We start from the raw sequence: 15,477 nt of genomic DNA, 5'->3' as shown, positions 1-15,477 counted from the left end.
TCCGAAGAACTGTGACTAGCCCAAGGTCACCCAGCTCATGTGTGTTGGGAGTGCACAAGCTAATCTTAGTTCACCAGGTAAGCCTCCACAGCTCAAGCGGAAGAGCGGGGAATCAAACCCGGTTCTCCAGATTAGAGTACACCTGCTCTTAACCATTACACCACTGCTGCTCTCAGACGTCCCAACCTGTTAGACGCTTGTTCTGGGTCTCTGGAGCATCCTCTTACACAGTATTGCAGAATGAGATGGCCTCCGGCAAGCCGCTTCTTGGTCTCAGGTGTCATCTGCAGTACGCAGGTAACAAGACCTTCTTTACCTGCCACCCCAAACCCGATCTTCACACAGATACATGGCAGAGTCCTATCACCACACCCCAAACCGAGATGATCGAAAGTCATGCAAAACAGTCACACCAGGGGTAAAAGCTTTGTTTCTACATATTTATTGGAAAAGTGACAGAATAGCAATGGTTTCACATGGCACCTCTTGGGGTTTTGAAGTTCATCCCTACGGTGGGCTGTGTGACCTGCAAGTTGGACAGGCTGCCAAAGTCCTGGAAGTAAAACAGCACAGAGAGCTGTCAGCGCAGTGCCTGGAAAGCACACTGCAGCGTGACAGCTAGTAACACCCCCCCCCCCGTCCTCTACCAAGATAAACAAAAAACAATATAAAAGTCATTGGAATCAAGCAACCTGAAACCACTGGATGTTGTGGGTCTCTGAAGATGCCAGCCACACATGTGGGCGAAACATCAGGAGAAAATACTACTGGAGCACGGCCATACAACCCACAAAACCCACAACACCCTAGTGATTCCGGCCGTGAAAGCTTTGAACAATAACCCGAAACAGCTTCGGATGCCTGGTAGCAAAAAGGCTGGTACTAGTAAACGCCCATATGCCACATGGCGCACAGGGTCACCATTAGACTCACTGACTCCCTTTTCCTGCTGCCCCCCAAGTTTTTTTAGAAAATGCACGGGACCAAGTCTCCCAGCAGGGTTTCCGACTGGCTGTGCAGATTTAAACATTAATACTTTTAGCAGCAGCTGTTCACGGTCCCGGTTTTCTTCTCCTGCTTACTTCTCTTTCCCAGTGGACTTTTAAAAATTATTCCTCTTCTGCCCAGCACCTGAGCTTCTCCTGTGTGTGTGGCTCTGCCTCCTGGGGCCACCCACCACCCTGTCTCAGAATTCCAAAGGTGCCCATTGGCTCAAAATGTTTGGGGACCCAAGTTCAAGGTTTCTTAGTATGGCTGAGCTACCCAGGGACACAGTTAGTCCCACTGTTGTCTGTTGAACACCAGCCTCTAAGACTATATTCCTGACGCTCCTTCTGTGACTACAGCTACTAACAAAAGAGGCTGGCAGCAGTTCTGGGGAGTCTGACCACAAAAGGGCCACCCCACCAGCAACCACTGCTGTCCCCACTCACCAGCAGCTTCAACATTTCCTTGGTGTCGGGATCTACTTCAATGATCTCCTGATCCAGGGCAGAGACCTGATAAGGATCAAAGGAACAATTAACTGGACTGGTCTCAGACTACACACTCAAAATACACGTTCTTTACACAGACCTGCACATTACACAACTTGTGGTGTGGGTCACCCGTTAAGCCAGGTCCTTCACAAATACTGGTCCCATAGTGACCACGTGTAAGTGACAATGGGAGAAAAAAAAAATAGGGGGATGCATTGCTCCAAAACAGCATGCAGGTATGGCTGTAAAATTCCCCCAAAGTTTCCAAAAAGATTCAGTTTGAGATGTTGTACTAGTGGAATTCTTTCCTTCATGTGCAGTTGAGCATCACTCTGGGTCCTGGGCGCACCATCTTCACAAGGCCGAACTCCGTTCTGGTTCATTCGCCCCCTAACCATGAAGGGAACTATTGAAGGCATAGAAAGAGTGGTTCCTAGTAAGTCTCCATCTGTAGAGTGACTAGACCAGGAGTCCCAATGTGATACGGACACCAAGGCACCTTTCCTGGCACCCACCAGGTGTGGCTTTTGCTCAGCAAGGCCTCTTACTGGCCACTGGAGATTTAACTGGCTATGCAGATGTTTAAATATGTTTATTGGACCACAGCTGCTACTGCAGCACTAAGATCTTTATTATGTGATTAAAATTTAAGCTTCAGCAATATTTTTTGCAGCTGGCTCTACTTTGTGTAGTGGTCATTTTGTGGCTGCGCGCCCCATGCTATTTCAGAATTCCAAAGATGCTCCCAGGCTCAAAAAGACTGGGGATCTCTGGACTAGATAAAAACGCACTCAGCTCTAGAAGTTTGCTGCAGCATGCATTTACCACATTCTGATCTTCTCTACAAAAGCCCATCATGTGAAGACGTAGAGGGCTAGTCAAGTGTAAGCAGACTGCAAAAATCACAGAGCGATCTGCCAAACAAGGCCCCAGACTGATTGGTCTTCATTCAGGTTAAATTTAGAGTAGGAACAATAGAGGCAGAAAATAGGCCCTCGTTCCTCTGAGGCCCAAGCAATTTGCCACGCAGACAGACAGAGCAGGGCGTAAAAGCAAACGGAATGGTAGGCTAGTTTGACAGAAGTCCTAGCCTAGAATCTAGTCACAGGCAGCCAGGAAAGTGCCTAACTACAACCAAAGCACAGTAAAGCTCAGAAGAAGAGTGATACATTTACAGAGCATCAAAGCTATTGTGCCACATCCACTTAGGAACACAGGGCTTTCTGGAGATGTCTCCATAGAAGAGATGACCGCAGGCGCTATTACGCTGGGCTCAAAAAATGGGGCTGTCTGAAAAGCCCAGGGTTTGAAAGGGATGGGAAGATACCCCCCAAACACGGGAAAAGCTTTCAAGAATTCTCTTCCTGCACTATCAATGACCGGGCCACGAGCAAAACAAGGCCACAATCACTTTCGAATGCAGGGTTGAAGAGGTACCGGCCATCCCTTTGTATGCAAGAGTGAAAAATGCAGTTCTTTCTCTGTACTGTTGGAAGCAGCACTAAAGTCACCTAATAGGTCCTTGTGGAAGCAAAGATTTGTGCTCAGATTTAAAGTTCAACAGGCCATTTCTAGCTTCACGCTGACAGAGGCGCATTCACTGGAAAGGTCTAAGAATCCAGGTTGAAGAGTTTCTTTGCGTGCAATCACAGGTGAGCCATCAGCAACAGGCTCCTTTGACAGCTATGTTTTGGAGAGCAGATGACTGGCAGGTGAACTATAACAGACAAAGAAGTTGGCCTTTTTTTCAAAATAACATGTGTGGTTTCTCAAGCAGCAGCGTTGGGAGGGCAGGCTTCCCCACATACCAAGAGAAACCCTCTTGGGATTGCAAATCTTACCTCTGGAACATAGTTATCCCTTCTCTCTCTTTCCTCCTCCTGCAGCTTGATAGAGATACCTCTGACTGGTCCTCTTTGAATGCGCTTCATCAGATGAGTGACATACCTGCAAAGACAATTTCTGAGTCATGGTGGCCGACTGCTCCTTTTTTTCAGGGGAGGGGTGTTGTTGCTGAATGCTCACGCCAAAGCTGTGCTCAACCCCAGACTTGGAATCACAGCCTAAGGGTCACTTGGGTACGATGTCCTGTAACCACTGCAGTTTTGACCATCTGGTTAGTGAATGAGCACCCTTTAAGAAGCGGTGTCTGAAAAGCTCAGGGTTTGGCAGGGATGGAAGCGGTCCCTCCAAACACGGGAAATGCTTTCAAGAATGTTCTTCCTGCACTATCAATGACCAGGCCACGGACAAGACCAAAACCACTTTCGAATGCAGGAGCTGAGGGATTAAGGAAACCCTCTAAGGATTTGGACAGGTAAACTCACTCGCTTGTGTAAGCAGCAGCAAACTGCAGACCTACCCAGCAATCTTGTTGCGCAGCTTTTTGCTAGGGATGATGGCGATTTCCTCACAGACGCGCTTGTTGGTGTGGAAGTCGTTCCCAAGGCGGGTGTAGTACTTTTCAATGATGACCCGGGCGGCCTTTTTCACGGTCTTCGTTCGCACGCGTCCCTAGGAAATCCACAGATAGAAGGAGCAAGATCAGCAGTGTGAAACAGAATTAGTGTTGTCATTTGCTAATGGGCAGGTGGTGTCTAGATCTTTAGTTTGTTCTTGCCGGGCCAGAATGACAGAGACCCTCAGAAGAGCCCAGGGTTTCTTATGCTGATCTCTCACACTTAATTTTGACAGTCAGTTCTTTAATGATAAAACAGTTATAGCCTCCTGCTTTTTTCTTTTTTTGACACAATGCTACCAACTCATGGCAAAAGGCCACACAAAACTCCATTCAGGAGGGAAAATTCTCCCTGATCAAAGAAGATGAGTCTGGATTTAGATCCCCCTTTCTCTTCTGAAGGAGACTCAAAGGGGCTTACGATCTCCTTTCCCTTCTCCCCCCACACAAAACAAACACCCTGTGAGGTAGGTGGGGCTGAGAGCTCCAAAGAACTGTGACTAGCTCAAGGTCACCCAGCTGGCATGTGTTGGAGTGCACAAGCTAATCCAGTTCCCCAGATAAGCCTCCACAGCTCAAGTGGCAGAGCAGGGATTCAAACCCAATTCTCCAGATCAGAGTGCATCTGCTCTTAACCACTACACTGCGCTGGCTTTAAAGCTGCTCACACAGCACCACAGAAAGGCCTGTATAGAATTACCACCCTCAATTATTTATGAATTCCTGTAAGAGTGCCTGCTCACAGGCAGCATCTCCAATTGTAACCGGAAGGTGCGCTGCTAGTGGCAGTTTTATTCCTGTGTGTCACATGGACTTATCACCCCCTTGATTTACTCTTTTGAATTCTTGATAAAGCAATGCCATCTTGTCTCCTGCCTTTCCAGTAGCAATTCAGCGTGTGCATGTTTTCATGCCATCAGATGCACTCAAATGGAGAGGAGACAGAATACAGCGTTTTGGGATTTTAAAATTTCCCCCTGCATTAGAGCAGAAAAAAAGATATCTGACCCAACTGGAATTTGCCACAGACTACAGCCGATCCACTCCAAAAACCCTTTCTATATTAGCCCTGTTCATAAGCTATAGCGAATAAATGCCCATACTGTGACAATATGACTTGATTTTTCTTTATACTTGCATTCAGTAAATCTCCTGTGACATTCAACGCATGTATGACTGCATGTTTGATTGAAACCCCACATTTATTAGTCCACACCTTCGTGGTAAAGTGAACACAGGTGGGCTCCTTCTCACAACCAGATGCAAGGCAACATGTGAACAGGATTTTCTCTGCACAGATCAGTAGTACCAATTCTGAATGGCAGCATCTCTAACAGGGTCCCACCACCCACTACCTGATCCTGTTGAACTGGACCCTGACCCACAGCTCTGCCACTGAAACAAAAACATGCCTCTGAAAGCCTGAAAGAACGTGGTCCTTTCTGCAAGGATCTGACTTATTCTAGCATCCCTCACATGTTATGATGAACCCACCCAAGTACACCCTGTGTACGAGGACATCTATTTTTTAAACGGACCAAAAAGGGCTAATTTTACAAATGAGACCGAAGACCAGGATTTGACACATTCTGTGGTTGGGGAGTTCTATGTTTGATTTAGGGTCTTGACGTTGGTGCACATCTGTACAACCACATCTGTAAGACCACATTGATGCGCTTAATGTAAATTGAACAATATATTTATACACTGTAACGTTTTCCACAAATATTTGAAAATACAAGCGCGGTGTGTCTATGTAGCAATACTTTGTACCGTTTTCTAAAAGACAGAGAGTTCTTAGCAAAGGTTTTGAGATATACGGCTGCTTGCACTGTTAGCTGCCTTCAGTGCAATTGTGTTTTGTATATTTCATGGTACGCTGACACCTTAATTTGTTGGCATGGTCTATTCGGGAGTGTTGTGGGGTTTCTGGGCTGTATGGCCGTGTTCCAGTGGCATTTTCTCCTAACGTTTCACCTGCATCTGTGGCTGGCATCTTCAGAGGATCCTCTGAAGATGCCAGCCACACATGCAGGCGAAAATGCCACTGGAACACGGCCATACAGCCTGGAAACCCGACAACACTCCAGTGATTCCGGCTGTGAAAGCCTTCGACAATACGTGGTCCATTCTGTCCCTCGTGTGTGAAATCTAACATGAGAAATGGTGATCCCGGGGACAAAGGCCAGTTGCTTGTCCTCAACTAGAAGCAGAGCCTTCTTGGCTCGTGGTGGACCACTGCGAGTAGCAGAGTGCTGGACTAGATGGACTCTGGCCTGATCCAGCAGGCTCTTTTCTTATGTTCTTATGGCTGTGGCCTAGCCTGGTGGAACTCTTGTCAAAGGAGACCCAGGCCACTGAAGATCTGGTTCGGTTCCATGGGGTCAACAAGAGCAAAGTGCCCCACCAGACAGCTGAGGACAGCAATGGTTTAATTATTATTAAATTATTCATTCAATTTACTAACCCGCCCCCCCCCCCCAAGGGCTCTGGGCTAACGAGGGATGCCAGCTTGGATCATGCGACCCCCTCCCCAGTTTGCCAGGCTGTCACTCCCCATCATTTGGGCTATTGCCAGCTATTGTACGACCCAAAGCCTATACAGCACTTTAATACAGATTTTTGTTGATCCCTGTGGGCTTGGGGTACAGTTTTATTTGCACTTTGCGTCATTTGGCTACCAGGTCTTGCTCGTCATCTACTACCTCTTTCCAACTGCTTGGAGCGGGGGTCTTCTGCAAGCGAAGGGCGGAAAGCTCCACCTGCCGAATATCCGCCTGTCTGGCAGCCGCTGTAGAAGCAGCGACGCTTGCCATAGAGGGGGGGGCCTAATGACGGAGGGACGCCAGCTCCTGCCTGCCTCGCCCCTTCGTCCTTCGTCCCCCTCCATCCTCAAGCACTGCTCAGGGCCTACACGCGGCCTATAAGCCTGCCTGGGAGTAGTCGTCTCCCCCCCCCCACCCCCCGAGGCAGAGCCGGGCCTGCGGAGGCAGAAACGACCGTCATCCGCTGCGCCCCCGTCGGGTCCGACGACCCCCGCCTCTGCCGCCCCCGAGCCCGCCCAGCGTTTCCTTGGCAACCGCCCCACAAGCACGGATGGCCCCGGATTCCGCCGCTCTCGCACTCACCATGTCGGCGGCGGCCGGGTGAAGAGGGCGCAGAGGCTGCCGGGAAGAGATCTATAATGTTAGGGCGGCTAGAAGGGGCGGAAGCGCGCGGCTCACACCGCCCCCTGGTGGCGAAGAAGGCGCTGGCGCCTCCTAAGAGGAGGAAAGAACACTCCACCTTTTACCAAAGAGGTAAGGGGGAAAAGGCGAACGCTTCAGTTCAGGTTCTTATTGGACTTCTCCCTGTGCGGGGCAAGAGGGGTGGAAGGCCATGGGAAGCCCTGCTGCGAGTCTAACTAACCCTTGGAGGGGAGCAAGAGGCAGAAAACAAATACCTTCCCCTTCCCTTTATTTTTGTACCCCTTTCCCAAGAAGTTCTGGGCAATGCATATGATTCTCCTCTTCTCCATTTTCAGTCTAAGACCAGAAAATATTTATTTATTGTTTATTACATTTAACAGATCGCGTGCTAAGGCTGCCGGAGAGCGTTGTAACGGTCACCAGTATGTGTTCGAGATCGTGGTAAGGCTACCGGACAGCGTTGTAACGCACTCCGAGATCGCGGTAATGCTTTCTGAGAGCGTGCTAAGGCTGCCCAAGAACGTTGTAATGCACCCAAGAGCGTGATAATGGTCGCCGGAGAGCGTTGCAACGCACTCGAGAGCATGATTATGCTGCCAGAGAGCGTTGTAGCGCTAATGAGATCGTGCTAATGCTGCCGAAATCGTGCTAAGGCCGCCGGAGATCGTGGTAATGCTTTCTGAGATCGGCTGCTGAGATTGTGCTAAGGCTGCTGGAGAGTGATCTCCAAAGATGTACTAATCCTGTGAGAGTACTAACTCTGCCGCTTCCGTTAGCATGATCTAGGGCAGCCTTAGCACGCTCTCGGGGAGCCGTCCGCAGTGGCTCCCCTGCCCGCAGGGGCCCCGACACGCCACATTATAGCAGCTATAACCTGAGAAACGCCACTTGGGGGGGGGGGGGGCTTGTAATTCACACCTTTGGCCACTGGAGGGCAGCAGCAGCGCCCCCAGCGGCTCCCCTGCCCAAAGAGGCTCGGACACGCCACAACCTCGACGTGGGGCCTCGTGCGAAGGTGGCGCCCCAGGAAGGGCTCTGGGCTCCGTTGTCCAAACGGGCTGCCCAGCTCCAAGAGGCCTGGGAAGATAGCGGAATCCCCCCATAACCTCCACGTGCGGTCTCGTGCGAAGGCGGCGGTCAGCGTGGCGTGGTCCGGGGGAGGGACGGGATTCTCCTCAGCTGCGGCACCCGATCAGGACGGGGGGGGGGGAGGGGGGTCCCGGGGGAGCCAGGTGTTTGAAGCCAATGACGGGAGCCCCTCCCTCCCTCCCCGTCGCCTCCGGGGTGACCAGCCCCGAGAGAGCGCGCCGATTGGGCCGCCGCCCTTCCTCCTCCTCCTCCTGCCGCTTGATTGGCTGGCGGGGCAGTAAAGGCGGAAGCGTCCACGGGGTCCCAGCGGGGAGGAGGCGGGGGCCCTTCTGCAGGGTTGGCAGCGGCGGCTGCTGCTGCTGCTGGAGGGTCGTCGTGGTCGGTGGGGGGACTCTGGCCGCCCTGCCTCGCTGGCCCTGATGGACGGGGAGGGGCTGCCGGTGGCAGGGGCGTAACGAGGCAAACTGGAGCCCTGGGCAAAACCTGAGTTGGATTCCCCCCCCCCCCCCCAATGGGCGGCCACCCCACCAGGATCAAAAAACATTTTTTTTGCGCCAGGTCATTGGTGCCTGCAGGGGGTGAATAGTAAAATGTATCGGCACCAAAATGTCAGGGTCTCATCAGGAGACTGTCCTGACGCTACCCCTCAAGTTTGGTGCAGTTTGGTTCAGAGGGGCCAAAGTTATGAACCATCAAGAGCAGGGGTAGGGAACCTGCGGCTCTCCAGCTGTTCAGGAACTACAATTCCCATCAGCCTCTGTCAGCATGGCCAATTGGCCATGCTGGTAGGGGCTGATGGGAATTGTAGTTCCTGAACATCTGGAGAGCCGCAGGTTCCCTACCCCTGATCAAGAGGGTAACCCCCATCTCCTTAGCTCCCCTTGGAAAGAATGGGGGATGCTTTGAGGGTCCATAACTTTGTCCCCCCTGACCCAAACTGCACCAAACCTGGAGGGTATCATCAGGGCAGTCTCCTGATAAGACCCTGAAATTTTGGTGCCGATACGTCCAAAAATGCACCCCCTGCAGGGCAAAATGTGAAAAAAACAAAACAAATAAAAACGGATTGCTCACATGCCCCCACATAACTCAACATTTCGATGCAATGGCCCAAACTGCCCAATGGATGTTACGCCCCTGCAGGTGGGGCTGAGAGAGTTCTGAGAGAACTGTGAGTAGCATTGGAACACCTAATATCTGGATGGGCAACTTGCAAGTAATATCAGGAGTCATGAAATGGAGGCAGGCAATGGCAAACCACCTCTGAACATCTCTTGTGTTAAAAATGCTACCATAAATCAGTTGTGACTTGGCAGCGCACACACAAAAAAGCAATAAATTGCTGGATTATCCTACCTACGTGAATTAGCCAAACCACTTGCAAATGATTGCTATAGCACAGCTGTTGTGCAATTTCCAGCGGTAAACCCATGCATACTTATGTGACCCTTGACTATATGTCCACTGTGTTGTACATGCAAGAGGTGGGACAGAAATAATAATTTTGGAGGATGTTATCTGGCAGTACACTCTAGAAAACAGCATCTTCCGCATCACAATGGTCCCTGGGAGCTTCGACTTCCATGTAATATACTCTACCTGCATTTTCTTCAGGTTCACCTGCAGATGTGGAGGTGTTGGGAGAGCTGTAGTATTGACAACAGGGACAGCCAGATGCACCTGCAAGCAGGAGAGAGGCCGGCACAGGGGGGTGGGTGGGGAGAAAGCTGAGCACAGGTAAACAGAAAGGCCGGTTTCCTGAAGTTGTGAATTAACGTATGCTCTTTAAAAAAGGTTAGTTCTTTTCATATCCTGGGTATGTCAGCTAAACTGTCACAATCCCTGAGTAACAGCTCACAAGACTCTTACCTCAAGATTTTAACTCTTAAGAGACCTGGATGTTTACTGATTGATTTAATTTTATCACCGCAAGTCACAACATACAATTGATCGTACAATCATTAAAATCACTTAAAATATAAATCTCCATATAAATATTAAAACAACACGTTCAGCGCCAGATAGATGGCAATAAAAATAGACAAAAAGGGATGGCAATAAAAATAATTGATGTATAATCTCCCCCCCCACCACCACCACCTCCTTTGGTGGTGTAGCTCAATGCTAGAGCATCTCTGCTTGGCATTCCTAATGTGCCAGGTTGGCTCCTTCAGATGCCAAGTTAAAAGGATCAAAAGTAGCCGACGTTTCTCAGCTTGTGACTGTGGGCAGCCATTGCCGGACTGATAAAAATGGACCCGCGGCCTGATTCTGTATAAGCCAGTTTCATGTAATATTTTGTGCAAGGATTGTTGGGTATAAAGACATAGGCCCCTTCCGCACACGCAAAATAATGCGTTTTCAAACCACTTTCACAACTGTTTGCAAGTGGATTTTGCCATTCTGCACAGCTTCAAAGAGCACTGAAAGCAGTTTGAAAGTGCATTATTCTTCATGTGCGGAATGAGCCATGGAGGAGGAGGAGGAGGAGGAGGAGGAGGAGTTTGGACTCTGCCACCAAGTCCAATAAGCAATGGAAATTTCTACTGCAACGGTGCAGTTTTCAAGCAACACGCACTTGCGGACTGCCCAATTCCCGGATGGAAAACAGACTAACCTTTCTGAAGGAAGGGCAGGGTATGCAAATTTAATTAGGGAATGCATCTTTTAATTTGCTAATGAATTAAAGTCCTCCTGATTTACTAGAGAGTACCCTCACCCCAATCAGGCTTTTAAAAGTGTTCAATAAAAACACCCCCCACCCCCACCCCACCACAGATGTGGAAGACCCATTCGCTTCAAGCCACGTCAACTGGAGGCCTTCTCATAAAATTCTTGCTAACGCTCCATGACACGTATCACATCAAATAAGGGCTACACTCCCTCTGCCACCCCCTCAGAACCACTGAGGCTCCGTTCACTGCACGAATGTCAATGAATTAAGCCTTCTTGCATCTGCATACAAGTAATATTTCTTGAATGGGGTGATAGCTCTAATGTGTAATGCACTTATGGCCACGGGTCAGATGCTGCCACCAAATGGAACACAAAGGCCACGTTCCCGTGGCTGGCTGCTTTTTGCTGGCCTTGTGGGTGCAACTGAGGCACAAACATTAGGCGTCCTAACATTAACTCTCGGAAGCCTCTCTCATACCTTTCTGCGGTGTTCCTGGTAATCGGCTTTGGCCCATTTCTCCTGCAGGTACCTGCTGGCTGCAGGAAAGAGCGGCTGGCAGGCTCTGAACATACCTGTTACCCTCCTCCCTCGCTCCCAAGTCAGCACAGGCAGGCCGATGAAAAAGGCTGGAACAGACCCAGGTGGGAAATCAGCAGGTAGCTTCACCGGGTCCTAACCTCCACCTGTCCAACGATCACAAAGGTGTCCGTCGATTGTACTGCTAGCTGAAAACTGGAGCGATGTGTTAGCAATCCAGCTAAGGCCATTGAGAGGCCAGAAATACTTATCCCACTCATTTCCACAGCAGGCAGAAAATAAAAGCAGGAGGACACATTTGGGATAGAACAACACTTTTATTTTCAAAATGTGTGCCTGTCCAAAGCAAAGTGTCTCCTTAAGGTTTACGGAACATGCCACTCTTTCCATACCATATCATGCATCCGGTTTCTCTTCAATGATGATAGGAGAAAATTTGTACCCACTAGGCTGAAGACTAAAAAATCCCAAGGAATTTTATAGCATCATAGCAGAGTCGAAAAATTATTTCAAAGCAATTTTGTACAGTACAGGTACATAGGAACACAGTAATTATTTTTATCTTTTAAAAATCTTTTTAAACACAATAACACCAACAGCTAGCCAGAATAGATAATTACTGGCCTCGTGAAACCTTCAAGGCTGTTCTGTAAAAACAAAATAAAAAACATGTTACACAAAACATCACGATATACAGGGAACACCAATTCCAAAACATGAAAATACTTACAAGCAAAGAACAGGGATTTTTTCCCTCAATGCTCTAACATATAATCTACAGAGAATGATAAGACATTATTAACGAGGCCAGTAATTATCTAGATTCTGGCTCGCTGTTGGTGTTATTGTGTTAAAAAAGATAAAAATAATTACTGTGTTCCTATGTACCTGTATTGTACAAAATTGCTTTGAAATAATTTTTCAACACTGCTATGATGCTATAAAATTCCTTGTGATTTTTTAGTCTTCAGCCTGGTGGGTACAAATTTTCTCTTATCATTGTGGGTGTACCTTCCCCTTAATCTTTAGTCTGGTTTCTCCTCGGCACGGTTCCTCCCATAAAGATGCTGCAAAACTCATTTACATCCCTACAAAGGCTCTCAGGCCCCCTCCAAGTTGCAGTACTTCGTTCATTATTCACATGTCCTCCAGAAGGAAACTTGATCCACCCCAGAAAGGTGCGTGGAGAAGAGGCTACAGGGGTAGGCCCGGTCACAAGTCCTCCACAGTACGCCCCGCCAATTTTAAGCGGACTTTTAAAAGCTAGAGCGAGTTTAGTTTCAGAGGCTGAATGCAACAGATTGTTGTTCTCAGTTCTGTGCAGTATGACCCGTAACCGAATCCAATGGATGCTAATTCTAGCCATGCTTAAGTAAACTGTAAAAAGAACCTTGTGATCCCAAAGAGAGATGTGTTTCTGTGGTCTTCATGGATAAAACCAACTCAGAGTCTGTAAAGCTTTACACCAACCTAAACTGCCAGCCAATTTATACTAGTGAGGAATACACAGTGACAAATGTGTCTGGTTTCTCAACCGCTGGATGCTTCAAGCTAGTTTTAATGGAGTAAAAGAAGGGCCAGTCCAGAGGTGGGATCCAGTAGGTTCTCACCAGTTCCCGAGAGTGGGTTACTCATTATTTGTGTGTGCCGAGAGGGGGTTACTAATTGGGTCTGCTTTTCCGTTAGAAATTCCATTAGTTCCAAAAATCATAAAGTCCTGTTGTTTCCTATGTGGCTGGTTAGAGAAGGTAGAAAACAGGATAATTCTCCCTGTTGGGCTGTTTTAAAAACATGTTTTAGAAATAGGGTAAAGTTCCTTGTTTAAGGAAAGTCTCCTTCTTTTGATTTCTAGAAACAAAATTAAGTATTTGGAAGTATGAAGTATTTGACAGGCAGTCAATTAGAGGAGAAGTAGTTGTTTCTGTTGGCAGTAGACGATAGGACTTGCTCTAATGAGTTTAAATTATGGACAGAAAGATACCAGCTGGAAATTAGGAACTTTTTTTTACAGCAACAGAGAAATTATTAATGCCCCGCCCCTGGAATGCACGCCCCCCCCCTGCCCCCCCCCCCCCGTCGGTGCTACGCCACTGTTTGAATCCCACCACCACGGGAACCTGTTACTAAAATTTTTGGATCCCACCACTGGGCCAGTCCAAGTGATATTTTGGATGGTTGTCCATACCCAATGAGAGTTTACCTTAAAAAAACCCCTTCGAGCACTTTTCAGTTGGCTTTTTACAGAACAATGCATTGGGCTACAAGTGCAGAGAAAAAGTAGGAACTCTGATTATACTCTGCAAAAGAAATTTTTGTAGTTTTAGCCCCTTCATTGCATTGCAGTGGGGTACGGACCAGGAAAAATTCTGGTAGACTTGTTTTTCAGTTTAGAAAAAGGATGGATGAGTTCCTTAGAGGAAAAGTGGTTTATTCACCCAATCAAATTTAGAGCAGCCAGGTGACAACAGAGAGGAAATCCAAAGAATGTTGGGAAATGATTTCTAGAGCTATTTCTCAAGGAAGGAGTGTTACCTTTCTCCCCTGAAATGTCTCCTGTTGAACAGTATACTTACTTCCCGGGGATACTCAAGAATTTGTTTTCAGTGGTCATAACCTCTGCAAGGTCTAGTCTTTGCTGGATACAGGAAAAGGAATGTTAACTCCAAACAAAAAGAAATAGTTGGAAAAGCTAAAGGGGACCTGCACATCGCATGGTAAAAATTTAGATAGGTTTGATAAATGGAATGCTATTCTGACTAGGATGGTTATTTGAATATTTGTAGGATTTGTTACGGAACTGAAGATGAACTTGAATAATGTTTTAAATTTTTTAAAAATAACATACAGAAAGTCTTTGTGGCTACTGGAATGGGGAATGGAGTATTGCCCAATAGCAGAAAGTGTTTTAGCAGACACAGGGAGAAAACAAGGTTGCTCCTACCTGTAACTGTTTTTAATCAAGTGATCTTCCATGCAGGTTACACACAGTGACTGCGCCATGAGCTTGCTAGGCACATGGGGAATTGACTTCCAGACTTTCTGGTATAAAATACAACCTGCCAGCAGTCCCATCACACAGGATATGAAAAAGAGTTTGGGTTTATATCCCACCTTTCTCTCCTGTAAGGAGATTCAAGGTGGCCTACAAGTTCCTTTCCCTTCCTCTCCCCACAACAGAACTCCAAAAAACTGTGACTTGCCCAAGGTCACCCAGCTGGCATGTGTTGGCGTGCACAAGCTAACGTGGTTCACCAGAAAAGCCTCCACAGCTCAAGTGGCAGAGCGGAGAATCAAACCCGGTTCTCCAGATTAGAGTGCACCTGCTCTTAACCACTACATGACGCTGGCAACGCCACAAGTAGGTTTACCTGTCTTCTGCACAACCATTTTTGGAGTATTTGCTGAAACCTCAACAGCTTGGTGACATTTTCTTCTCCAGCAGAATCTTCACACATGATGGTCGTATTCTACTTTTGCACTTTGTATCTGACGAAGGGAGCGTTGGTTCTTGAAAGCTCACACCCTGAAAATCATGCTAAAGTGATGCTGGATTTTAGAATCCAACTAACATGACCACCTACTTGAAAGTACTTAGGTCTTTGTGGCTACTGGAATGGAGTATTTTTATCCCCTTTCCATAGCACTCAAAAATGTGCCTTAAAGATAGCCGTTTTTACCGTTTCCCCGAATATAAGACATCCCCGAAAAATAAGACATAGTAGAGGTTTTGCTGAAGTGCGAAATATAAGGCATCCCCCGAAAGTAAGACATAGCAAAGTTTTTGTTTGGAAGCATGCCCGACGAACAGAACACAGAAAAATAAGACATCCCCTGAAAATAAGACATAGCGCATCTTTGGGAGCAAAAATTAATATTAGACACTGTCTTATATTCGGGGAAACACGGTAGAAGGTCCCCCAGTGAAATATAAAACGGTTCAAGTGTCAAGACCTGGAAGACGCTCAAAGGGCATATTTGATCCTATCAAAATTCAATCCCGTGCCTGTTTCAAACATCCTTGAGCCCGCCATTGAAAAGAAGAACAACTCG

At 47.7% G+C, this 15,477-nt stretch overlaps 1 protein-coding gene and 2 non-coding genes across 3 annotated transcripts; all 3 read right to left on the bottom strand.

Annotated features, from left to right (window-relative positions):
- Positions 1–426: 426 nt before the first annotated feature.
- RPS17 (ribosomal protein S17) lies at positions 427–7,210 on the bottom strand. The gene is made up of 5 exons (XM_048482175.1): positions 7,065–7,210; positions 3,841–3,992; positions 3,320–3,425; positions 1,434–1,499; positions 427–553 (listed from the first exon to the last, which is right to left on the bottom strand). The coding sequence occupies exons 1-5, from the start codon at positions 7,065–7,067 to the stop codon at positions 473–475; spliced, it is 408 nt and encodes a 135-aa protein (XP_048338132.1). The 5' UTR covers positions 7,068–7,210; the 3' UTR covers positions 427–472.
- On the bottom strand, positions 2,766–2,903 carry LOC125424785. The gene has a single exon (XR_007243286.1). It is a non-coding gene; the product is annotated as a small nucleolar RNA SNORA71 (small nucleolar RNA).
- LOC125424786 lies at positions 3,625–3,757 on the bottom strand. The gene has a single exon (XR_007243287.1). It is a non-coding gene; the product is annotated as a small nucleolar RNA SNORA71 (small nucleolar RNA).
- Positions 7,211–15,477: the final 8,267 nt, after the last annotated feature.

The sequence above is a fragment of the Sphaerodactylus townsendi genome, linkage group LG17 (assembly GCF_021028975.2).
Source record: "Sphaerodactylus townsendi isolate TG3544 linkage group LG17, MPM_Stown_v2.3, whole genome shotgun sequence".
NCBI lineage: Eukaryota > Metazoa > Chordata > Lepidosauria > Squamata > Sphaerodactylidae > Sphaerodactylus > Sphaerodactylus townsendi.
Note: the sequence above shows the minus strand (reverse complement) of the source record. Positions and strands in the feature narration are given on the sequence as shown.